Below are 26,378 nucleotides of genomic sequence, written 5' to 3' on the forward strand. Positions count from 1 at the left end.
TATTTCGATATAAATTGATTTGGGGTCAGTTTGCAGTGGGTTAATTATATTTTGTTTCTTAATCTTGTTATCAAATTGCGGAAGATACATGATTAAGGGAAATATTCTTTCTCCTCAAAGATTGACTTTGATGTTGCAAAAATGAAGCCTTATTGGAACTAAAAAGCAAAAAAATATGGAAGTAACACCTCTCGTGGCTAAAGGCTAAAAGCAATATCACCGCCATCCAATTTTCTGCCACCTCTTTATATCTTATTTGCATCCTTTTTGTAACATCAGAGTCAAGCATGGCAAACTGGTCAACTTCAGATCATAATAGATAGAAAGATACCATATTTAAACACTAGTGTTGCGTAGCATATATCTGACATTTTATATTATCATACATGATTGGTTATGAAATTTTAGATGACATTTTATATTATCATACATGATTGGTTATGAAATTTTAGAAATCATGTACAAAATTAAGTCGAGAGCCTTTAAAAGGCAGCGTTAGCTATAAGATTTTAAGAGTCGTGTGCAAAACTGTGAAAGGTTTTGAAATTTTGTGCATTAGGCAAGATTTGAACCCATAGTTCATGCAACAATCCGGAAGCGCTAGACCATTTGCGTCGGGCGCTCAATATGTGAAGAATGTGCAGATATGGATATAAATATCATACATACATGTGAAACAGAAAATTAGAGGCCATGTGCGATGCCACTGCCCACACACCTTCATAGATGGCCCAGTTATCACTTTATGCAAAGGGATTTCTATTTTTTCAAAAGAAAAGGGATTAGATGTGGAACTCATTTCACATCGAACTTCAACGATCTGAATTATTTTGTAAGTCTCAATTCATATATCATCTTTGCAAAAATTTAATTCAATCCAAAATTATTTGCTTATTTAAATATCAAGATAAAATTTTATTGTTTCTTATACAACAAAATATTCGTTAGTTTCTTTGAACCTAATTAGATGTCTTAAACATTTCCGATTTGGCTAATATTTTGCAAAAATGATCCATGAAGTGCAACTTGAAAAATAGACGATACAGTTCGTTAAAGTTTGATTTAATATGGACCCCATAACTAATCCTTATTTTTATAAAAAAAATAAAAATCCATTCTCTTAAAAGATTTCCTTACTTTTGAGATTGCCCTCACCACTCGATAACTTCTGAATAACTAACCATCCATGATCCTAACACAACCAAAACAAAAATCCATTTCCGCCGGAACCTTTTTGTCTTGTTCAACTGTTAGTACATAGCATCGGCATATTTGTGTCTGACAAAAGAAAATAAGTTGAGGCCTCTCCCAAGAAAAGGGCAGAAGCCAAATTACCAAAGACAAACGAAAAAGGGAAACCTAATACAGGTGATAACAATTATCTATTATCTATAAAATATATATACACGCAATCTATGTCATAAGGATAAGGTAGCTTCACAGGTAGTAAAACTATATTATCCTTTTGTAACTAAGATTACGTCTTCTCTTGTACCTAAATATTTGTTATATGTCAACGGTATTGTACTATATGTTAGACATTTTGAGTAGAAATTTCATTGTTCTATATTGATCACTATTAAAAAGTTTTCTCACTTTATAAGGCTTTATCCCGTATAAAAAGTGATTGGAGTGATGGACCATGAAGAATAAAATTAGGCTCAACCTTAATATTGGACTTTTGAGTGCACAAATTAATTGATAATTAATAGATCATTAATATTAATATATAATTAATTATCAAAAGATGGGCCTTGGAGCTCTTGGGCTCGGGTTCTAATAATTAAATTATTTAATTAATTAATTATTTTTTATATCAACAGACTCATCTTTTCAGATGAAGTGATGAAAGAACGCCAGATAGAGCAAAGCACCCCTTTGAGAAGATGTCTCCCAACAAACGCATCACATTCTCATATCTGTTACGAATAGGCATAAACCTATTATATATACATCCATATGCATGACATTTAGAACAGAAAAAAATAAAATTCTTCTTCTACAATCCCAAAATTCTTACTGAGAGAACCACAAATAAATTCGCCATAAGTCAAGTTTTCCGGTGCTGGAATTCTGACCTAAATCGTTGAATCATGGTGAAGTAGACGTCTGTAGAACTACAAGCACTGAGTAGGGACGAAATTTCTGTTTCAAGGACATTGTGGTACGCAAGCCTCAATCTTCAATTTGTATGTTTAATATTATTTCGTTTTGTTCATACTTTGTTAAATTATTTATTCACATTTATTATTTATTAGCATATATAAATTTATCATTGATTGTTGATATTTATCCAACACTATACACATAATAGACCTTTGATATGGTGAAGTGGGAATTAGTTAGGTTTAATTTGTAAGAACATCGGATATAGGTATTAGGTTTTGGTTTTTCTATTTAGGGAAGAGAATTAGGCCTCGTTTGATAAAGCAATTAAAAATGTTTAGTAAAAATAAAATATCTTGTTTATTTTAAAAATAATGGTCTCTAAACAGCAATTTTTAAAAGCATCATGCAAGTTGTTTCGAAAAGTTGCTTTAATAGAAAGCAGAGTTGAACATTTAATGAATATTTTCAATTCTTGTAATAACCTCATTAGTTTTAAAAGTGACATTATTTAACCTTCTACACTCATTTTATCCCTTGAAGAACAAAGTGACCGCCACCACTTGCCACTACAAACACTAACCTTACACCACCACTGTCATTACCACCATAACCATGACCGCCGCCACCGCCATTACAACCGCCACAACCACCATTGTCACAACTATTGTTGCAACCATCATTGCCACCATTGTCACCATCACCACCATAACTAGTCGCCACCACAACCGCCACTACCATCACTGTTGTTGCATCTACCTCCATTGTTAACTCTACACCTCAACCATCACACCCCACTATTGGTGTAACATCCCGGCCCGGGGGGGACCACTTCCCGGGCCCACTCCACCACCGTAGCACGATATTGTCCGCTTTGGGCTTACCATTCCCTCACGGTTTTGTTTTTGGGAACTCACGAGCAACTTCCCAGTGGGTCACCCATCATGGGATTGCTCTCGCGCACTACTCGCTTAACTTCGGAGTTCCTACGGAACCCGAAGCCAGTGAGCTCCCAAAAGGCCTCGTGTTAGGTAGGGATGAGAATATACATATAAGGATCACTCCCCTGGGCGATGTGGGATGTCACAATCCACCCCCCTTAGGGGCCCAACGTACTCGTCGGCACACCACGGCCAGGGTTAGGCTATAATACCAAATTGTCACATCCCAGCCCGGGGGGGGGACCACTTCGCGGGCCCACTCCACCACCGTAGCACGATATTGTTCGCTTTGGGCTTACCATTCCCTCACGGTTTTGTTTTTGGGAACTCACGAGCAACTTCCCAGTGGGTCACCCATCATGGGATTGCTCTCGCGCGCTACTCGCTTAACTTCGGAGTTCTTATGGAACCCGAAACCAGTGAGCTCCCAAAAGGCCTCGTGCTAGGTAGGGATGAGAATATACATATAATGATCACTCCCCTGGGCGATGTGGGATGTCACAATTGGCACCACCAAAATACTGCCACTTTTGTCGTTGCTATCACAACTGCCACCACCACCACCTAACTACCATGTCCACTTTTGTCGTTATGTACAATTATATCACTTTTACATTGAAATTTACCAAACGGTTTTACATTACTTTTCATACTCACAACATTTAAAAATACAGTTTATCAAAGCTCAACTGCTTTCTTTGACAACTGATTATTCTTAAAGCACAACATAACATTTTTTTTTTTGTATAAAAACACAGCAATCCCAAACTGGATCTTAGTTAGGTCTAATTTGTACGTATATCGAATATGGTTAAGAGGTTGTTGTTTTTCTTTATTTGGGGGAGATAGAAGAAGAATAAAATGCATATATTACGATCATAGAGAATTTTAATCACAATTTTATATTAAATATAATTATATCACTTGCACATGAGATGATAAATAAATATGGAACAAAAATGTGTTCTCCCTATCATTCTTCTTTAAAGAAAATAAACGCCTCATCTAGTACTTGTGGTGGGTGTGCGACTGTGCGTTTATACATATGTATATGTATATATAACATTATTTGAAGGTAGATGGGGGAGAATACCATTGAGATTATTTGGTCATGTAAATATGCATATATTTGGTAACAATCTGCGGAGGTTGCAAGTTGGAAGGTTGAGTGCGACATATACAAGTGGAAAGTAGTGGTTATAAAAAGAGGATATGTTTATTAATTATAGGGATTGTATTGCCCTCAAATTTGTTCTAGTTGGCAGAAAAGTTATACATTTTTGTCGGGCCGGATGAAAGTGTATACCCAAAAATTGTTTGAAGACCTTCTATATATGTTAAATTTGTTAAAGTTAACAAAAAATCATGCAGCATAAAATGCAAAATTGGTCAACTTTTACTAAATTATCCATTACCGACCAGTTTTCTAATTTATCTTAATCTCTTATAAAATACAATTAATTTGGAGTAATAGTATTCATATCATATTTTTGTACCATATTTTTATATTATATTAAATGACATTTGATGTGGATAGTCACATCATTTGAATTAATCAGATTTTTAAATTGGGAATTTTAACAAAAAAAACTTATGGTACTGTTCATTTTAACGAAAAACCACATTTTTACACTAAAAAGTCAATCACTTAAAGTTTTCAAACCCTTTTCATTAGTTTTCCTTTTTAAATTTAGTTCATTATTTAATAAATTAATAATTAAAAAAAACTAGTTAATTAAATGATAATTGTGGTATACAAGAAGAAGTCTTTCTTCTTCATTTCCTTGGGTTTTACAAATTTTTCAAATGATATGGCTGTCTACATCTGATGACACCTAAGACGGAATAAAAATATGGTACAAAAATATAGTATGAATAACATTATTCATTAATTTGACAAGAATAAGGAGATTAGTGGTCGTGATTTTATATTATAGTTCACGTACAAGTTATTGGTGGGATGGGGTATACCTCGGCTGCTCAGCTGCAGCAGCTGTAACGTGAAAAAAAAATTGATAAAATGGAAGAGCATAAACTTAGCCCTTTTTTTAGAGGGGAAAATGAAAAATGGTTTTCTTTGTCTATAAAAGGCAGTCATATGCCTAACCAATTCCTCACTGCATTAACTACCACATTATTCTCTTCTCTCTCATTTTCTCTGTCTATTGCTGTTAAGAAGCTGATGGTTTTTCCTTGCTTGGGATTTTGTATGATATAACACATCCTCTTTACACTTCTGTGTTGGATTAAGGAGAGAGAGAGAGAGAAATCAGATAACGTTTCAAAGTCACCAAGAAACAACTGTAGAAGTCAAGAAAGTAAAGATTTAGTAAACGCTACTGTGCTGGTGGCTGGTGGGTTTCTGTTACAAAGTAAAAAATTCATAGCAAAATAAATAAATCCAGCCTTTTCTTTTTCTTCTTCTTCTTCTTCATTTTGTTTACAGAATCAATGCTGGAGACTAAAATGCTTATTGGGGCTGATGGGATTTGTTTGATTTGCGTAGGAATAATTACACAGAAAAAGTTGGTGGTTTGAAAGACGGAGAAGAAGAAATGAAGTATATTTTGGTGACAGGGGGAGTAGTAAGTGGACTTGGGAAAGGAGTGACTGCTAGCAGTATTGGCCTTCTTCTCAAAGCTTGTGGACTTCGAGTCACTTCCATTAAAATTGGTCTCTTTCTCTTCTTCTCTTCTTCTCTTCTTCTTCTTGTTTTTGTTCTTTTCGTTTTTGTTTCCTTTTATTTATTATTGTTATGTTGCTAATCTCTGCCGTTTTAAACCTTTTGAGGCAACCCATTATGCCGGTTTTGTTGGAAAGCTCATCCACTTTTTCCATTTTTTTTTTAAGGAAATAAAAAAAAAAATAGATGCATCAGATTTAGCTTTTTCTGCTAAACATTCTTCTTCTTTTTTTTTTAATAGCTGTATGAAAGATTTTAAATTTCAATTAGTGTAACTTTAGGAAAAGAAACCTGAATGCCTGCAATTCTCTTATCAATTTTCATATGGATTTGCATCTCTTTTGTGGGAATTTATTTCTCTATTTTCTGATCATGATTTCTCTGTTCTTTTGTAATTCAGATCCTTACCTAAACACCGATGCTGGAACTGTGTCCCCAATTGAGCATGGTGAAGTGTTTGTGTTGGATGATGGTGGTGAGGTACAGAAACTCACTCTCCTGCCCCCTTCTAGATACTTATTTCCCCTTCTTTTTAGGGACAGTTTGTGAGAGGAACTGTGATTTGTTAGAAGCTTTGGATCTTCCGAAGAAAAGTTGATGAATGTATTTTTGGATGGCAAAAGGCAGAAACCTTATTGTTTTTTAACTAAGGGATATATTGTATCTACTCTAATCCACAGAGAAGGGATTAATTCACACTCTGGTACAAAGGGGTAGGCACACCAGTCCAACTGGCTTAACCCACGTTTGCATAAGCCGAAAACTTTATTAATGTGAAATATTTGTTGTTTATCAGTCTAATCTGAAATTTTGACTCGAAACTAATAAATTATAAATATGAAATTTGGACTCAACTGTCAAAATCTGAAACAATATTTGCTAATTTGTCGTTTTTTTTTTTTTTTTTTTTTCAATGTTCACAGGTGGACTTGGACCTTGGAAACTATGAAAGATTTCTAGATATCAAGCTGACCCGCGATAATAATATTACTACTGGAAAGATTTACCAGGCAAGTGAATATGTATAGATATATATGTGTGGCTGTGTGTGTATATTATATTTATAATCTACATAATACCTACTAGTGCATATTCCAAAAATCTTTCTTGTGTCGCAGGAGGTTATTGACAAAGAGAGAAAGGGAGATTATCTGGGAAAAACTGTCCAGGTTTTTGCCTACCTCTAACTTTTGACTCCATAGTACTATATTTATTTAGTCCTTATGTTTCTCATATTTTTCCCCTTCTTTTTCTGCAGGTTGTTCCTCACATCACAGATGCAATCCAAGAGTGGATCGAGCGTGTAGCCAAAATTCCAGTCGATGGAGAGTCAGGTGCAGCAGATGTTTGTGTCATAGAATTGGGTGGAACTATAGGTATACATACATACGTACGTATATATATATATATATATATATATATATATTTCACAACAATGTTCTTGATTTCTTTTAAATTACTAAAAACATTTATGGTTGCAGGTGATATTGAATCCATGCCTTTCATTGAGGCATTAGGACAGTTCTCATATCGCGTCGGTAAGCAAATTGTATAACATACTTCAGATGACACATTATGTAAATTCTTTCTGAAAACTTGGTTGAATTTTTTTTCCATTTCAGGTAGTAACAACTTTTGCTTGATTCATGTGAGCCTTGTGCCTGTTTTGAGTGTTGTTGGTGAGCAGGTAAAGCTTCTTATAACTCGGTAAATTTTTCTGTTATTGAGAACAAAAAAACTACTTTGCTCTAATGGATGTATCGAATCATGTTCAGAAAACAAAACCAACGCAGCACAGCGTTCGTGGACTGAGATGTCTGGGTTTGACACCACATATCATAGCTTGTCGCAGCACAATGGTCTCTCTCTCTCTCTATACACACACACACACACACACACACACACACAAACGCGCACATATGCTGCCCAATGTTTTCTTTGTCATGTTGCCTATAAGGTTCTAAATTTACAGGCATTAAAAGAGAACGTGAAGACTAAAGTCAGTCAATTCTGCCATGTACAGGTAAATGTTTGAAAAAATTTAGTTCAAGCATTTTACTTGAAATCTTGTCTGTCTGCTTTGTAAGATGCTTACTTTACTAAAACTCCAATGCTAAATATTTTGTAGAAAGAGAACATCATCACTCTCTACGACGTTCCCAACATCTGGCACATTCCATTACTTTTAAGAGTAAGTTGTTCTCCACAAATTCTGAAATGTATCGACTTTCTTAAATCATTTTGAATCTCTAATTATCACACGCTTCTGGTCAAATAGGATCAGAAAGCTCATGAAGCAATCTTCAAAGTGCTCAACCTTCAAGGGTTTGTCCAATGAACTCTTCTCTCTTTTTTCTTTTGCCATGTAATTTTGGGATGGAATCCTATTCATCAGTTGCCGTGGCGTTTTAGTTTTCAAACATTCATCCATAATGTGCAGATTAACAAAGGAACCTGAATTGGAAGAGTGGACTTCTAGGGCTGAAATTTGTGACAAGTTGCATGAGCCGGTAGGTTCCAAGACCCAAGCAATTCCTAATGTCATGCGTCTAGGTCTGTCTGTTGGTGGAAACTTGAAGTGCCAATGTCATTTGTGTAACAGGTTCGCATTTCCATGGTCGGAAAGTATACAAGCCTTGCAGATGCCTACCTCTCTGTACAAAAGGTGCACCTAGCTACCACTTAATTCTGTTAGCAAGTGTTAATTGTTTTGCTTTCATTTTGACACTCAAATTCTGAAATATTATGTATGATTGAGTTTATTAGATGGTTTGCAAATTGGTGATGGTGCTGGATGTAAAATCTGTACTACTTTCTGCAGGCTCTTTTGCACGCTTCTGTTGCTTGCGGCAAGAAACTTTTCGTGGATTGGGTTTCGGCTGAAGACCTTGAAGAAGCAACTTCAAAAGAGGTTATTATTATATATTATATTTATTCGTAAAATTTATGTACATTTTACCTTAGATAAAAACTTGACAGAAAATGTGCATATTGCAGAATCCTGATGCCTACAAAGCTGCATGGAAGTTATTGAAGGTTTGTACTGATGCTTAATAGCCTTCTTACGTTGTAGTTTCTTTCTTTGTTACCCTTCTGACTGGCGTTTTTCTTCAGGGTGCAGATGGTATTCTTGTTCCCGGAGGGTTCGGTGACAGAGGAGTGCAAGGCAAAATTCTTGCTGCAAAATACGCTCGGGAAAAGAGAATTCCTTTCCTTGGCATTTGTCTAGGAATGCAGGTTGCTGTGATTGAGTTTGCACGATCTGTTCTTGGTCTGAAAGATGCTCATAGTGCAGAATTTGATCCTGACACTAAAAATCCCTGTGTTATATTCATGCCTGAGGTCTGTATTTCTTGAATTTTTCAGCGAATGGACTTTTATCTTGTTTTTCCCATTATCTGATATCTGTGCCATGTAAGCAGGGCTCGAAAACACATATGGGAGGCACGATGCGTGTTGGATCCAGGAGAACATATTTTCAGTCTACAGACTGCAAATCAGCTAAACTGTGAGTACTAATTTGGAACGGAATACACGCATTTGATTTTCATAGATCACATCTGTTTGAATCTTCACTCGTACTTTTTCATGAGAATCAAAGTTTCTGAGGAAATTATTGATCTGCAAGGATCAATCAGTAACTTGATTTAATACACATAAAAATCAGAGGGTACCAGCATGCTGAATGAGATGCCTATATTGGCTAATCTGTGCAATTTCCGTTTTGTTAGATATGGAAACAAACGCTTCATTGATGAGAGACATCGGCACAGATATGAGGTACGTAACATCCCAATGCAAACAGTTGTATATTCTATGACACTAATTTTGTCAGGAGGACTGATTCTGTTGGATATTCAGGTTAATCCTGAAATGGTAGCACGCCTTGAAAATTCCGGCCTCTCTTTTACTGGCAAGGATGAAACTGGCCAACGCATGGAGGTATAAACTTTCATTCTGTCTTTTCAACTTTAGAATCAAATGGATTTGTATACTGCAGTGATTCTGAGGTAACAATTGGTATATCAAAATCACAGATTGTTGAGCTGCGTAATCATCCATATTTCATCGGTGTCCAGTTCCATCCTGAATTTAAATCGAGGCCTGGAAAACCTTCTGCTCTATTCTTAGGTACATGCCTCATTTATCCTTAAACTTGTAAACTCAGCTTTTTGTTTCAGTCATACGACGTTACATAAACTTGAGACTTACACCACACATACTGCTAGTTTTTGGTTGAAAGTTTTGATCATCACTAACCTTCCAACCATTGGATCCAATCTCTACACTTGAGATTCTAAAAATAGCTAGAGACAAACAAAAACTGATTATTCATAGCAGTTGGTAACTTGGTACTCAACTTGAAATTAAGAGTGCTCAATATTGTTCCTCTAAAAATTAGGCCAAGCTTAATTATTATGCAATATAGTTCAATTGTTCCATTAAGACTCTATAGTTAGAGAGGCGCAAGATCATTTAAACCGCTATGAGACTTTAATTCCCCAATGTGGAATTCACACTCTCAACATAATAAGGTGAAAATTTCTGAAGTTGACCAGCCTGATCCAATTTACAGCTAAAAGTGTTGTAACATATTTGAGCTAGACGATGGTTCTTCAGGTTGTGTACCTCATTGCCGCAGTTTGATCATTCAAATCTTACTTTATGCCAATTTTGAGAACCCGAATTCAAAACTCTTCTCTACTCATGACGTGCATCAGATTGCAGAAGTAAAACAAAACCTTGTAAATAACCGTCAATTTTGTAATATTGTGCAGGGCTTATAGCAGCAGCATGTGGGCAGTTGGACAATCTCTTGCAGGGCTCCGAGAGCAAAAGAAACGTCCCAAATCTAGCTGCCAATGACATGTTATCCCAAAGGAATATTGTCCCAAATGGAGCAAGCAACGACATGTTGTCCCAAAGGACTTGTGTTCCAAATGGAGCAGGCAATCATATGTTCCAAGCAGCATGTGGGAGGAATGTCCCAAATGGAGCAGCAAAAGCATACCAAAACGGAGCTGTAACAAAGTTCACCAATCGAGCACAAGACGGTGCATACAGCATTTTCAATGGGATGCACTTGTGAAGGCAGTTGATGCCTCTATACAATATTAACTAGTAGGAAATAATCTTTTGTTTGTGGTGTGGTTTAGGGGACGATTATTATTATTATTGCTAATTAGCAGGGGTTTTAGGTGATACAATATGATAGGATTGGTTTGTACAGTCTTTTGATATATGGTTAGATATACAGCCATCCAAAGACACAAACGTTAGAAAGAATGGAGGAGAGAGCCGAGTCCTGTGGTGTTTTTTGAAAAGCAGGTTTCAGCTTGTCAAAGTCTATGTGCTGCACTCAGAATTGTGCAGGGGATTTGTTGTCCCTTCTTCACCCCCCATGCAGATCCCTACCCTTTGTTTTTGTCTTGATTTTAATGCAGTAATAACTATATATTATATATGTTTTGTCTCTATATGGTTAGATGTATTGCCCAAAGTAGCATTCCCATTGGCCACTACTTTCTCTGGATCATTGCATTTTGTAATCAAGCATGTTCATCTTTTGATAAATGACGGGTTTCATATCAGTGTTGAAGATAATATATCGATAACATGTTAGTGCGTTTTGTTATTAACATGTTATCAACAATCCGTGATTTAATAAAGAAGAAACATTATGTCCAAAAAAATGATTACTCATGGTCCGAACTCCAAAAAACAAAGTTCAGTGCAGATATTCAAATTACAATGGTGTTAAGTTTCTAAACTAAATGTTTTAAGTGCTCAAATCCAACTGCTCACCAACTTTGAGTAGTTCTGGGTTCGCTGAAATGTTCAGCAGACCAGCACCCGAACTAGAATCTAGTAATTCGGTAACACTCTGCCGAGCATCGAAAAATAAACTGAATTGAACGATGTTCGGTGGCACCCGGCCGAACAATTTCAAAACAAAAGTTCCGCAGGTGGCCCTGCAGTTTTCTGAGAGACCACATCCCTTAAAAATACCGAAAACCGACAAACGGATAAGAAACAGTGAAGTGACGCTGCTGGGGATGGAAGATTGAAAACAGCGATGGTTCTGCTAACTAATAGCCTGCTAGTCCTACGCGCCCAACAGCTCGGTCCGAGTCGAACTCACGCCCCTGCTACGAGTTATCTATACCATTCACATCCCTGTGGAGCAACATCCTCCGTTTCGCTTCGGTTGTGTCATGGGAACCGAAAAGTCAAGACACAAGCCTCCAATGCAGATAACCAAGCAGTGAAAGTGGAAGAGAAAAAGAAGGAGGAAGAAGAAGAATTTCAAGTTCTGACGGCCATGAAAAGCGGTTTCAACGACATTGTAATCGTCGACACTCCGAAATCGAGAATGCTGCTCCTCGATTCTTCTTGTATGTGTTTCTTTACATATTTTTCCTCAGTCCGATTGTTACCCATTATTTTGTTCTGCATTTAAATGTTGTTTTTGTTTTGGGTTCGTCCAGATGATGTGCATAGCATTGTTTACAAGGACCAGAAGTGGACTGCTTTCTACTGGGTATGTGTATTTCAATGTGTTTACGCACCCAAGTTCGGATCTTCCTTATGTAGTTTAGATTAGATTAGAGTATCGCTCCAATATGTGAAAGAAAGTCTTTGTGTTTGTATTGTATTGTGCAGGATGAGTTTGCTAGCTTGCCTGCTATTGTTCCGAAAGGTCCTATTGCCATCCTTGGCTTGGTAATTCATTTCATTTTGGACAAATGTTGAGCATCTTGTGAAAATCCTTTCGTATTGTAACTAGTGTTTTCCCAAGTACAAATGTTGCTGAATTGTTCACAGCAGGGTGGTGGAACAGCTGCTCATCTGATGCTCGACTTGTGGCCGTCATTGCAGCTTGAAGGTTGGGAGATTGATCAAATTGTGAGTGTTTGAAAAGCATTTGACTTGACTTCATAGGTTTGAACAATCTTTCGTAATTGCACTACTTGAACTCTACATATATAAGCGAAAGCTTTTTCATGACATTGAATTACTATCATGTGGTAACTTAAAGAGCACATTCAGACTATTGACCAAAGGATTCAAAATCGCTTTGTTTCAGTTTGAAGCATTATCTACGTAGACATCTCTAGTACTAAGCAGTTCTATGCGCTTCATCTTATTTCAATTCTGATGTAATTTGTTGGTGGCTGCAATTCTATTGCAGCAATGCCAAGATGCTCTACTTTTGGTCTAATATTCTCTTGTCTAGCATTACTAGTGCATTTATTGGTCATGGGAATTGTAACACGTGAATATGTCATGGGAATTTTCAAATCATTTGCCACCGGATTGAAATCATGCTGATGGTGTGGGCCTGCTAGCACAGTGTTTCTCTCCATTGTCTAGGAGAGAACATGTAAAGCATCTCAATGTTTCCCTAACTGGGCTTGAAAATCTTATATTCGTGGAATACAGTGGCATCACTATCTAAGGTCATTGCCCTTAGCAGCACCTTTAAGAATAGTAATCCTAACAAGTTCTTTCTGGAAGAAATAGAAAAACCAAGTTTATGTGCTGAAAATTATTTAGCTGTGAGAAAATTTCTTTTGAAATTTATTAAGTTATGAACATGACTCTTATCTCAAATAGCTGAAAAATATGCTGAACTACTGAAAAAGTCAAACGCACAAGGTTAACAACATTTAGATTAACAGTGTAAACATCACGGACAAGAAAAATATCACTAAACAGGCTACTTGGTCTGCAGTCCATTTCTTAAAAATGTTACCTTGAGAAGTTGTACTATCTCATCTGTTTGGCTCTCACGACTAAAGTCACTACGCTGCATTGTTTGCTGAATATGTACTTGGACATATGATTAAACTAATATACGGGATCCATCGTGGTTGTAATTTTCAGTTTTTTCATATGTTTAATCTTGGTAAATCATATTTGCTGATATATGCTATGATCTGTTAGTACGGTGAATGCTTCCTTACTCAAAATTTCAAATGTTTTTAGTTGATTGATAAAGCAAGAGAATATCTTGGACTGTCTGATCTTGAGAAGCATACTCAAGCTGGTGGTGTACTTAATGTTCATATTGGTGATGCCCTTTCTCCTTCAGTTAATATTCCTGGAGGATATGCTGGTGAGATCCTTGTCTACATGGCTCGTTGTATTACCTGGCTCACATTTTAAATTTCTTTGGATGTTGTGGACAGATTCGAGGGTTTGTTTTGTAATTTATGTACTCTTGTGCATACTTCCCGAGTACATATATTGTATATGCCTCATTTTTTGCAATTCCCTACAGTTCTGTCCCTACTGTATTGCTAACTTGTTCTTGCAGCAAATATCAGGCATTGTCATTGACTTGTTTTCTGATGGAAAGGTTTTGCCACAGTTGCAAGAGGTATGAAGAATGCTATCTGACTTATTACTTTTCCAACATTTGATACACTTCATCTCCAGAAGATCATCTTGTCATTAATCCCACTTTTTACACATCGATATCTGGAAACATATAGAGAATGCTATCCCCTTGAACAACCTTATTCTGAGTTCCATTAGAAAGACCTAGAAGAAGTATTTTGAAGGGGTGTAGTGAAATTTCCATGAGAATTTATGCTTTATGCAGAGAATGCAGTTATTTAATCAAGGAATAACAGGAGGAGCAAGGAAATAAGGAGAGAGAAACATGTATGGTATAGACTTAAAAAAGTCAACTTGATTGTGCAGAAGAAATCATCGAATGTCATTCAGAATACTGCTTTGACTTGGCCAGAGAAAACAGCCCTTGTAAACATGGATGTGAGAATAAAAAAGGAAGTCATAAAGGAAGGACCCATAGGGAAGTGATGTTAAATGTTGTTAAATGCAGGATCAATATTAGTTGAAAGCTCAGTTATAAGCAATCTAAGTTTTGAGATCAATTAATTGTAAGTTGTACAACAATCAACAGGCTCACGCACTTAAGGACGTTTTGCAAAGTCTGACTTTAGGGTTTAATACAGCTAATGAAGATTGAAACCAACAAAATGTCCAATTATTATGTATGCTCAAGTTACGTGTTAAGGTAGGAGCCTGGTAAGAAACAATCTTGATCTAAGAATTTGTACAACCTAGTAATTTCGCTAGGACTAGCTACTATGTACTTTCATACTTGCTAATTGTATTTTGGCTATCGCACAGCTGTCCTTTCTTCCAAAATAAGCTATGATGTATCCAACTGCCTATATGTCTTGATAATTTCGTTGTCCTCCATTATGACCACATCACACGTTACCTTGTGTTTTAAACTTTTAAGTTATGATTATATTGGATTTTATATGACAGGTTACAACTTGGTTGGAATTAAAGATTCAGCTGATGCCCTATGGCCGCCTAATGGTGAATTGTGGCGGCATAGATGAACCATCTGATGTCAGGGATGGAACAGCTCATCCAAAAAATATATCCACCGATGACAGTTGGCTGCCAAATTCTACTATCCAGGCATTATCTAAAGCATTCCCCGGACAAGTAGGGCTTTTTGGCTTGAAAATCTTTTGATTAAGTATTTCCAGCTTGCAACATCTAATTACTTATCAGGATTGCACTAATTTGTTTATTCTAATCATATTTACAAACCGAAGTTTAGATACTATTATAACAGATGAGAAAGATGAGCTATTTTTCTTGTTTATTGAAAAGTCCAAAAATATAATAGGCATGTTTTTTCTGTTCTGTGAAATTAGAATGGCTCAAATCCGAATGTATTAGTCTTGAATCACTTATCTTTCATAGTTTCCAAGGGTTATCTTCAATCATGGCTAGAGCTAACAAGTTAGGTGGTGCTCGTGCACCTGTATCCGTATTTGAGTTTGTGCATAAGCACAAAACACAATGAACTTGTTGGTGTGTCGTGTTGATATGAATTATATGAATTATTGGGCTTGTGTTTTTCAGCTTAAATTTTGGGATCAAATTTCTTTGATTTTAGTCAACGGTTACTTAGCTTGGTAATGAAGCTTTGATTGTTTGTCTGATTAGTAATTATGTGCTTGAATCTCATGGTGGTTGGTCATTTCCTAAGTTTAAGGATTTAAGTTTTGAGTAACACTGAACTGAAACAATTACTTTCCACTGAACACCCCAAGTGTCCTCTGCTTTTACGATACCAAACTTGATACAGAGAAAACATGCAGTATATACACAATCTATACAAAGAAAATTCAACTTAATCTGCTCGTTGCTTTGAAATATGTTTTGAGTTTTTTTTGGGGTACCATCGCTTCTCCCTTGTACTGAATTCTGTAGTTAAAATGCTATGATAATTTTGGGCGCCAATTTGTTAGTCTTTAATTTGAGCTTCTTAGCTTTTCTGTGCATGCATTCTCCAAGTCTTACATGGATCTCATTGTCTTTGTTCATGCTCTGAGTAAATCAGATTTTTGTTTCATTTACTAGGTTAATGCCTCTTATATTGAACAAAGCTCACAGTTTGATATATGAATAACACAGGTAAGCTGGAAGAAAATGCCGCAAACTTTTGGTGAAAATTATCTCGCACTGACGGGACCTTTGCCAGAACTGAATTCATGGTCTGCTGCAGTAACAGGTCCTTTGACAGACAGTGTGAAGCAATGGAGACCATGCGAACCTTTTTCTTGACGGAGTACTCTAGCTTTTGTTGTGAATGCGATCCATTAAACACCCACCCATCATGTTCTTGGAGATAACTACGGAGCATCCCCAAACATCGCATGATCACAAAGAATGCTGCATCAGCTGAGGTTTAATCCAACGAGTGAAGGTTGAAACAGCCTATACTAAGATGTATACATTACTTGTATCTTAAGCTTACAACCAACAACTTGGTCAGCTTTGCTCTAATGTATCAGTTTTTGCTACATGCATCCCAAATATATAAGATCAGATCAAGCGTTACCACCCTTTTTATGTTTCTGAATTTTGCACGGTATTTTTAGATTCTTGCAACATCATGGGAAACCCAAGGTACAGTAGATTCGTATGACCAAGAGAAAATCACGTTGCTCCTTTCTGTTTACTCATGCCCCTTTCCAATTTTTCATATGCAACCATACTTTGACTGCTTGTAGTTGCGGTACAGCTTTTTGTTTGACATTCAGATGTACCACATGACATGTAACCCTAATCCTTTTCTGAAGCAACAATATTCTAATTTAAGGGGCTTTGGCTAAGACAGATAAAATAGTAAGCGATAATAATTAGGTACCGAACTTATTATTCATGTAAGTTAAACCTAAAATTTCTGAATTACAAGTGAGAAAGAATTACCATATCAATAGACTGTAGTTTAGTGACAAGTATATTTTATTATGTTAAATCTCAGGACTTGTATCCAAATAGAAAAGTCAAATAGTAGACGTTTGATTTTGTGGTTTAATGGGACGAACACAAAACGCGCTATAAGAGTGTTCACTTTGCATGCATCTAGGTCGCCATGCAAATTAATAATTTAGAGCTGACCAGAGAGAGTGGAGTGGGTTAATGATTGTTGGAGTTGGAGCTACAATAAGAATCATGGAAATGAGCGTACGATACATAATATATATATATATATATATATGTATGTATGTATATGTATTATATCTATGTATATATTATATATAGAACATGATGCGAGGAAGAATAGAAGCTCCCATACTCCATGGGATTCCCATATTATTACATGTTTAATGATGAAATTAATGCAGTGTATACTTATAATCTAGTAGTGTTCGTAAAGGCAACGGCACCAATAAGTGTTGTTGCATGTAAACAATAACCATACAATATTTCTCTAATACGTATGCTACTGCATTGCAAAGTTGCATAAAATACACTGTTACACGCTTAAATGGAAACAAGGCTAATTATTGTATTACTAGAACCCTTAAATGTATTTATAGGCTCCCCAAAACCCTAGTTTACTAGAACAAATTATCATTTGATGAAATAAGGAATCCAAAACATGAAAAGGCTGCACACACTTTCTTTAAGTTTTGAACCGCTATTCCGACCAAAACAAATCAAACTAGAAAAGCCAATGGTAATACTAACTTGATCGGATAATATGATTGGAATAACTTTTTATAGGTGTCGCAATTAGAGTAGTTTAAGTAATACCACGGTTTGCTAAACACATGATCAACCTAGAACCCTCTAGTCAGCTTTACATCTTTGTTTCTTATCTCTCTAACGGTTATAGAAACTGTGACGGTTTAGGATCTTTCCTTGTTGATAGTCAACATAATAATAGGTTTCGACCAAAAAATTTGGTTGAATTTAATCTTGCTCACCACTAATTAACCCTATCAACTTTTTGTAACTAACAATATTGTTGTCCACAATAGAAACACTTCGAAGAATTTAAGGGATCAACTTGGAACCAAAATTTGTTTTTAAGGACCAAATTTGTACAACTCCAAAGTTAAGCAGGCAAATTTGTAATTACCCAATAACCAAAGACAGTATCCACATGTACATTGTGCTAGTGAAGAAAGATTTTGTGGTTTAATGGACCAATACGAGACTTCTCAAAAATATAAATACTTGCATGCATCTAGGTGCAAATTAATTGGGTGCTGACCAGACTCCAGAGTCATGAATAAATGATTGTTGGAAGTCCAACAAGCATCATGGAAAAGAGCGTTTAGGGTTCATGATGCGAGGAGAATAGAAGCTCCCATACTCCATAGAATTCCATTCTATATTTGATGAATTAATGCTGTGAATGAAGGAATGAAGTATATAGCAGTGTTCGTAAAGGCAACGGCACCAGCTGTGTTGTCGCATGTAAATAATATACAAATAAATATGTATATATATACATACATAACCAATATGTATCAGAAACCAGTACTACTCTTACTGCTTGAAGTAAAGTAGTATGTGTACTTATATAAGAGAAATGATAAGGAGACTCTCTTAAAGTGAGACTTTCTATTGACTCTTTACGCTAAAGAGACTCTCTTAAAGAGGAATTTTTATGAACTCTCTGACACACCACAGTTTAACGTTAATTTTTGTATCAACATTATAAGATATTATATTAAAAACATGAAGTAACAGAAAATCTATGAAGAGCCTCACTTTTGAGAAAGTTTTTTTTAACATTTCTCTTTATATAACACAGGTGCACTCATTCAGCGAGTTTGACCAGGAAATATATGCATACAGATATATAAATAAGAATGATAATATTTATATATGGAAGATCGCGTGGGAATCCCTTTGGGTCTGAATAGAACTGAAACAAAGCCATCCCAATCCCGGCTACTTGCATTGCATTTGGTATTAAATTAAGCTAATCGAGGCCTTGAATTGTGTATTCTGTGTTGAACCAGCACGTGTAAATGCCACGGACTTTAAGCATTCTGCTTTCTTATCATCCATATTCATATATATAATATGATTTTTCTTCATCTCTTTTGTGATGTTTTAGTTTTTAAAACTTAAATTACCTCCTCACCCCACAAGGCTCCCAGGTTCAGTATCGGGGAGCTTTTTCCATTCTTATTGAATATATATGTAGTAGAGAAATATTCTCTTGTCAATATGCTTGTGTTGTTAGATTAAGAATTTGTGATTCATTAAACTATCAATAAACTTCGTCTCTTATTTATTAAATGTGTAATTTAGATTCATAATTTAACAATATAAGTATCGTTCGGTAAAATAATTAAGTCTGTTAAGAGAACATTTATTTATTCATTCAATTATGCAAGGACTTTTAATTAAACTAATGTTCAAAGATAAACTCAAGTGTTACATAAAAATAACAGTTAACTTAATAGTTAGACAAACATAAGAATCAATGCTCTAATAAGTTCTTAATAGAAAACACGATGTTAAACAGAATTAGAAATCGACATGGTTAAACACTCATTACAGTGTGATATATGGAAGATATAATTAGGCCAATGTATACATAAATAGTTCATATCCTTTTAGGATGAGTTGCATTCTCCTGGAGAAGTTGTAGCATAATCGGAAACTGACGTGGTACCATTATCATTATCAGGTCAAGTGGACTAGCGGAGATATATAGCCAGCTTTGGCATTGGTTGCAATCCTATTGAATGGTATGGTAGGACACGCCATACATATCTTCATCAATTTGGGTGGTTTTTATGGTTTCTTTTACTGATCATATACTTAACATTTTAAAATCTGCCTAGGATCCGGAATCATGATATGCATCAAAGTCCTCGATCATGGTCGTCGATTGCATGCAGCACAGCGCCCCATTACCCTAAAACACTGCCAATGGCAATGGGGATGGGTAAATAAGTAATATGGCATGCATGCATGTTTTGAACAACTAAATGAGGAACCTCTCAAGTTTCTCGTTTGCACTGAATTTGATGCAAATTTTGTCATTTGATGAACGCGTTTCAGGGCACTCAGTCGATGATCAAACGTACATCCTTTGGGTTTGACCGCAGCTTTTAAGAAAATTTCTAGCTTCTATGAAAATTAAATTATTAAATAATTTAGCATGAAAAGAACAAGTAGTGCAAATGTAGCTATATATATATATAGTAATTTCCAAGAATAATATTTGAGCAAAAGGGCTACATGGTTTATGGAAAGAGCATATACGAACTAGATTTGGAATATAAAGGACTCTGACCAAATACTATGAGCATGCGTAACTGAAGACAAAAAGATAAAACTGGATAGAAAAAAACGAAAAATATAATTTAAAAATGGGGAAAGAAGAAAATTGACTGTACTAAATGGGAATAAATTGACATTTTTGCAGATTTTCTTCATTTTATTGAGGATTAAGGTCTCCCGTTCAACGACATTTACCAAAGCCCCTACGCAGCATACCCTCATGAGACAACAAGACACCGCCCGCCTCATACGTTATTAACTCACCAAAAATTACATCCTTTTTTCTTTCCATACATTAACTTAAAGAAAACAATATGGAGACTATGTTTTTATACCAGATGAATATATCATTTGATGAGATAAGTGATGTGTACAAATCATGTTAATTGATATATTTATCTCATTGAAAAATGCTAGAGAGATCATATATTTGTACCACATTAGCTTACCATTGATGTGGCAAATTATGTATGCATGTCACTTCATTTAATGAATTAATATCATTGGAGGTTGATTGTAGCATCACTTGCCGCATAAGATAGTGCACAAGTGTTGTATGAATATATGGTCTACCTAGGATTACTCTTTATCTCATTAGATGTTGGATACGTACATCATTTGTCACACCATGTGGTATACCATGGAGTACAAAAAAGTGATCTCCCTAATATTATTCATTCACTTAATTATTTTCTAGATTTCTTCTTTCCCATATTTCATGACAATAATACTAGCTGTAATATATAAGTAACATATATGGACACACAAAATTAACAGGCTTACTAACATGTCTTCTAATACTGGTGAAAGACTCACATGCATTAGCTAGTGTGTTAACAAGTATGTTAATTTTACGTATGCAATTAGCTTATATTATTTTTATATTGTTTATTGTTTGTTTCTTTATTTCTTTGCCCATCTTCTTCTGTCAGAAGTTAGGCTTTAAACTCATCCATAACTCTCTCTCTTTCTCTCACTGTCTCCTCCATATCTTTCTCTCTCTCTCCATCTCTCTCCCCCTCTTTAAACCTAGGTACGACGTCGTGCCCTTGAAGCGAAGAAATCAGCAGTATTGCTTGTTCTCTCAGTTGTCTGCCTTTTTTCCTGCGTTACCGGTTGTCTTCATTTCCTTGTCTCAGAGGAAAAGTGGGAAGCCTTCTAGCTACCGCAAAAAGGTATGCTACTTGCTTTTGTTCTTTCTCTTCATGTATCTTTGCACTTTATAATTTTCTCTTCTTCTTTTCTTTTTTTTTCCCCAACTTTATTTCGACCTAGCTATATCTCTTATTAATCACTTTTGAAGCTTATTTTGTAAATATGTGAAGTTTTTCTCCAAATAAACCCTAATATTAGTGATAAATAAATAAGTATTTACTTGGATTTCTAGGTCTTGCATATCTCATGGGATTTCTAGTCTTACATATCTCATGGGAATTCTAGGTTACGTTATCATTAATTTCCTCTGCTTACATACAACTACAAGCAAACATCTTTACTTTGGGGGATGAAACTCCATAGAATATGATGTAAGGGTTAATTATAAAGGGTTTTAGGGATTATGTAACTTTGGGGGATAAAACTCCATGGAATCGGAACGAATTTGTTTGAACGAGAGAAATTAATTGGTTCCTTTGTTTTTCATATTACTTTGTATTCTAAAAGTAATGGCATGCATGCCTTTCTTTTTTAGGGTGAAAAGTTTATATATATATAAATAAAGAAGGAGGAGGATGATGGCTGCAGGAAATGGACAACTGACGGTTCCTCCAGGGTTCCGTTTCCATCCGACAGATGAGGAGCTTCTCTACTATTACCTTCGGAAGAAGGTGTCTTATGAAGCCATCGATCTTGATGTTATTAGGGAGGTGGATCTCAACAAACTCGAACCCTGGGACCTCAAAGGTGTGTGTGTGTGTGTAGGGTTTTGACAAGAGACCTGTTCTTGACACTCCAAAAAAGTCATTATATATGCACTCTTTCATGCGTCCCTATGGATTAGATATCTACATGTTCTGAGCTCATATTATACACAGACATATGTGACCTAAATTAAATTTTGGTAATAATTGTTAACATTGTGTATACAGAGAAATGCAGAATAGGGTCAGGGCCTCAGAATGAGTGGTACTTCTTCAGCCACAAGGATAAGAAATATCCAACAGGAACTCGTACAAACCGCGCAACCACAGCTGGGTTTTGGAAGGCAACTGGGAGAGACAAAGCCATCCACCTCCCCAACTCCAAGAGGATTGGCATGAGGAAAACCTTAGTCTTTTACACTGGGCGCGCTCCCCATGGCCAAAAGACCGACTGGATCATGCACGAGTATCGCCTCGAAGATGACAACACTAATGCTGATCAAGTTCAGGTAAAATATTGAAGTATAATTAATGTTAAAACATCACATTTTTATTACACTGCTTGACTGAATCACATGGAAAACAATTTTTGCGCACTTTTTTCAGTACAAATGTCAAAAAGCTAGGAAGAAGGTGTGCGTCTAAAAAAAGTGTGAAATCATTTCCCTTATGTGATACATGATGTGTCAATTTATCGAATGTCCTTATAATTGATGCAACAAGTGTATGTCACATCATATAATACGGTTCACTCATGTCGATATTCAAAATAACTGATAGGGTATACGTAATTTGGTTAAGCAGGAAGATGGGTGGGTGGTATGTAGGGTTTTCAAGAAGAATCACAACAGAGGTTATCTACCAGAATTTGCTCATCAAGATCATCGAGAGCATGATCACTTCACGAACATGAAGGCAAATGGTTCTCATGTTCCGATACTACTAGATCATTACGATCATCATCAGCAAAAACAAAATCACCATCATCTGGAAGGACTATATAATTATCCTAGTAGCTTTGATCACGCTGGATCCATGCACCTCCCACAGTTGTTCAGTCCAGAGTCGGCTGTCGCTGCTTCATCTTTTGTGTCACCTCACAATATCAACTTGAACACCATGGACATTGAGTGTTCCCAAAACCTGTTGCGGCTAACATCCACTGCCGCGGCCGCAGCTGCAGCAGCATCTGGTAGTTGTGGTCTCATGCAACAGCAGGAGAGGTCCTTCATTAGTGGTGGTGATTGGTCATTCTTGGACAAGCTCCTTGCATCTCATCAGAACCTCGATGTTAATCACTCAGCGTCGCAAACGGCCAAGTGCAACCCTTCTTCATCGACTCAACAACTTAGTAACTCTCATGATCATGATCATGTGGGTACTTCATCATCAACGCAGCAGAGATTCCCATTTCAATACCTTGGGTGCGCAACTGACATCTTAAAGTTTTCCAAGTAGCTAGCTAGCTAGGGCAGCTAGGGCTCTGCAAGCCCGCAAAGTCGCGGATCTAAGGATACAGCCACTTCATGCATGGATGGATGTCCATCCTATAATTAACCTGTGTGCGGCAGTCCTTTTCAGTCTTAATTGTTTTGGTACTTTTATCAGAAATTTGGTTTCTATATCCTTTTGCTAATTAATGTAATAGTTTTCCTTTGGTATGAAAATGTATATAACTAAGTTCAAACAAGAACGAGATTTTCTTTCGAAAATACCTGGTAGCTTCCATTCCATGTTTAATATAAAACAATATTGTTTTTAAATTTAATTATTCTAGCTAGTTTGAAATAAATTTCCATTACTACAAGAAAAACAGATTAGAACCACTGAAGTTCACAAAATGAGGATGGTAAAAGACATATCAGTACCTAATCGAGTAATTAAAAGATATTAATGGCTACTTTTAGTCTTTTAACTTATCTTATTCTGTACAACTAATATTAGTGACTATTGTTAATTTTTTTTAGTGCAAATAAATTTATAACATTCTTTTCTTTTAGGCAGCTAGTTTTCGGTTCTACATTTTCTTGCCAAAATTGGTCATAACTTGCAGGTTGAAGGTCGGACCATATGTCCATTTGCATGTTTGTATATGCGCACAAATATACATTGAGAAGGCTTAAACTATGGTCACCAATTAACTATAGGCTCAAAGGTTCCACCAAAATTGATGGATAGGGCCTGGAAACCCTCCCCCCACATAAAGCTATATATGGAAGGGCACATATCTCTTTCTCCTTACTCTCAAGATTAAATTATATATGTATGAGGAAATATGGAAGTGTCCCAACTCCCGCACTTTGCCTTATATGTGTCAAACTTTTCCACACAGAAATTTTTTTTTTGGGGTCACTTTTACAGACACAATTGAACACGGCCTCCTACTGTTTTTCCTTTGGACTGAATTAATTGTCTGGTCTTAATTGTTACACCTTACAGGCCTAAGCCTAACAAGGTAGCATACACACACATATATACGTACACAGGGTTATATTAGTTGTTGCTATACCTAGCAAATGGGGAAGATATATTAGCTAAACCTAACTTGGTATGGTAGACTATATGTATTAAAGGAGATGGCAACATATTGAAGCCTTCATCGACCAGCTAGAGCTAGCTAAGGTTCCTCATTTGCTCAATTGTGGTATGCTTTTGCTCCACGGATAGCTTTAGAAAATTTATTTTGTGTTGTTGGTTTTTGTTAGATTGTTTTGTTACTTTGCGTGTCATTTCCTGAATGCACTACATTATCTATCTTGCCTGCTTGTGACAAGGTGTACAATATAAATGACAACTTGGCCATATCATGTGAAATCTCTCTTCATTTATATGATGAGTTGCAATTTCATTTTTTTTATGTTGGCTAACCATCTCACTTGAACTTTTTTGTTCTATCTCTTTAGCTATCCTTTTTATCATGCAATGTTGTTGATGATTGGAACCGTTTACTTTCTGTATCATCCTTTAAAGTTGAAGATTGTAAAAATTCTGCCAAATCAAAAATCGTTTAACCACTTGATTAACGTTGTTCAAATTTCAGTAATCTATTTATAATAACCATTAGATGACTAAATAATTCCATATTTAGTTAATTTTTTTACAAAGATGATCTTTAAATAGTAACAAAAAAAATACACAATTCTAATAATTGTTAAAAGATGATAAGAAAAGCCGAAAAAGTCCCAATTAAAAGGTTTTCAGCATTCGTCTTTTTATTTTAGGACGGACGAGAATTGAATTCTTACCAAACCCGAAACTATGACCCTTGCATACATACGCTAGATCTTGCTTGACTTTGTAAGGCTCTTAAATCCTATGAAAAATTATTGTTTTCGATATAGAGGAACTTTAACGAAAAACTCTCAGTAATGTTCACTTTAACGAAAAATCATATTTTACACTAAAAAGTCAATCATGATACTATTTACTTTATCTTTTATTTTGTCTTTATCGTTAAAACTCAAAATTTTCAAATCATTTTCATTAATTTTTCTTTCAATATATCTCCAAGTTCCCTGCAGACGTTAAGTTCTTTTTTAACTTTTTCAACAGCTAGGAATTGTCTCAGACATACGCATGCCAGTGGGACATGATGTGCCTCGGACTATATACTCGTGTCTTTGCATCGTTGCAATTGCCTATATTATGTGTTGAATACTGAGTATTTTGCCGGCGGTGTTGACACGAACCACAGGTTACCATGTGTCGAAATTTCCCAGTGACAATAATTGAACCTCCTAGTGTTCCTTCCTTTTGAACAGAAGGGAACTCTCATATGTTTGAACTAAATATATAAGTTGCTGAACTATAGCTAAGGCTAACTAGATAGGCTAAGAGCACTTCCAGCGTGTTCTTTTGCCTGTGGACAGGCTCCATTTGCAATCCAATCTCCTTCCAAAGTCACGCCAGCTTATTCGAGCAATTGGGCTGAGGGGGAGCCCGTGGGAGAGCTCAGGCCATCTCCAACCGATGTCTGGTCAGAGGACTCGTTTTAGCCCTCTGGCCCTCCAAGATTCTCCAAGATATTGATATTTTAATAAACAGTACAAGATCATATTTGCTTCCGTCTCCAACCGAGGGCCAAAGGGCCAGAGGGCTCGTTTCAGCCCTATCACAAAAAGCCGTCTCCAACTGAAGGCCATAGGGCCAAACATAACTTATTATTTAAAAACTACAACTTAAATGTTGTTT

At 36.0% G+C, this 26,378-nt stretch overlaps 3 protein-coding genes across 4 annotated transcripts; all 3 read left to right on the forward strand.

Moving 5' to 3' along the window:
- Positions 1 to 5,156: 5,156 nt before the first annotated feature.
- On the forward strand, positions 5,157 to 11,194 carry LOC137724491 (uncharacterized). Of its 2 annotated transcripts, none has more exons than XM_068463232.1 (22): positions 5,157 to 5,419; positions 5,554 to 5,720; positions 6,131 to 6,210; positions 6,654 to 6,740; positions 6,849 to 6,899; positions 6,989 to 7,106; positions 7,212 to 7,268; positions 7,353 to 7,417; positions 7,506 to 7,589; positions 7,703 to 7,753; positions 7,859 to 7,921; positions 8,009 to 8,055; positions 8,171 to 8,240; positions 8,333 to 8,395; positions 8,552 to 8,641; positions 8,728 to 8,766; positions 8,845 to 9,072; positions 9,153 to 9,238; positions 9,462 to 9,510; positions 9,592 to 9,672; positions 9,768 to 9,861; positions 10,509 to 11,194. In XM_068463232.1, exons 2-22 carry the CDS (start codon positions 5,603 to 5,605, stop codon positions 10,817 to 10,819), a joined length of 1,932 nt encoding a protein of 643 aa, XP_068319333.1. In that variant the 5' UTR covers positions 5,157 to 5,419; positions 5,554 to 5,602; the 3' UTR covers positions 10,820 to 11,194. The 2 variants fall into 2 exon arrangements, with proteins under 2 accessions (XP_068319333.1, XP_068319332.1); XM_068463231.1 differs by having other exon boundaries at positions 5,157 to 5,401.
- Positions 11,195 to 11,642: 448 nt separating this feature from the next.
- LOC137726556 (uncharacterized) lies at positions 11,643 to 16,629 on the forward strand. Its single transcript, XM_068465489.1, has 8 exons — positions 11,643 to 12,125; positions 12,219 to 12,271; positions 12,394 to 12,453; positions 12,559 to 12,636; positions 13,720 to 13,849; positions 14,061 to 14,113; positions 15,037 to 15,222; positions 16,204 to 16,629. Exons 1-8 carry the CDS (start codon positions 11,807 to 11,809, stop codon positions 16,351 to 16,353), a joined length of 1,029 nt encoding a protein of 342 aa, XP_068321590.1. The 5' UTR covers positions 11,643 to 11,806; the 3' UTR covers positions 16,354 to 16,629.
- A 5,412-nt stretch (positions 16,630 to 22,041) lies between these two features.
- LOC137722514 (protein SOMBRERO-like) lies at positions 22,042 to 23,748 on the forward strand. The gene is made up of 3 exons (XM_068461533.1): positions 22,042 to 22,230; positions 22,416 to 22,696; positions 22,989 to 23,748. Exons 1-3 carry the CDS (start codon positions 22,059 to 22,061, stop codon positions 23,643 to 23,645), a joined length of 1,110 nt encoding a protein of 369 aa, XP_068317634.1. The 5' UTR covers positions 22,042 to 22,058; the 3' UTR covers positions 23,646 to 23,748.
- The last annotated feature ends 2,630 nt before the right edge of the window (positions 23,749 to 26,378 follow it).

Source organism: Pyrus communis, chromosome 2 (assembly GCF_963583255.1).
Source record: "Pyrus communis chromosome 2, drPyrComm1.1, whole genome shotgun sequence".
In the NCBI taxonomy this organism is placed as follows: Eukaryota; Viridiplantae; Streptophyta; class Magnoliopsida; order Rosales; family Rosaceae; genus Pyrus; species Pyrus communis.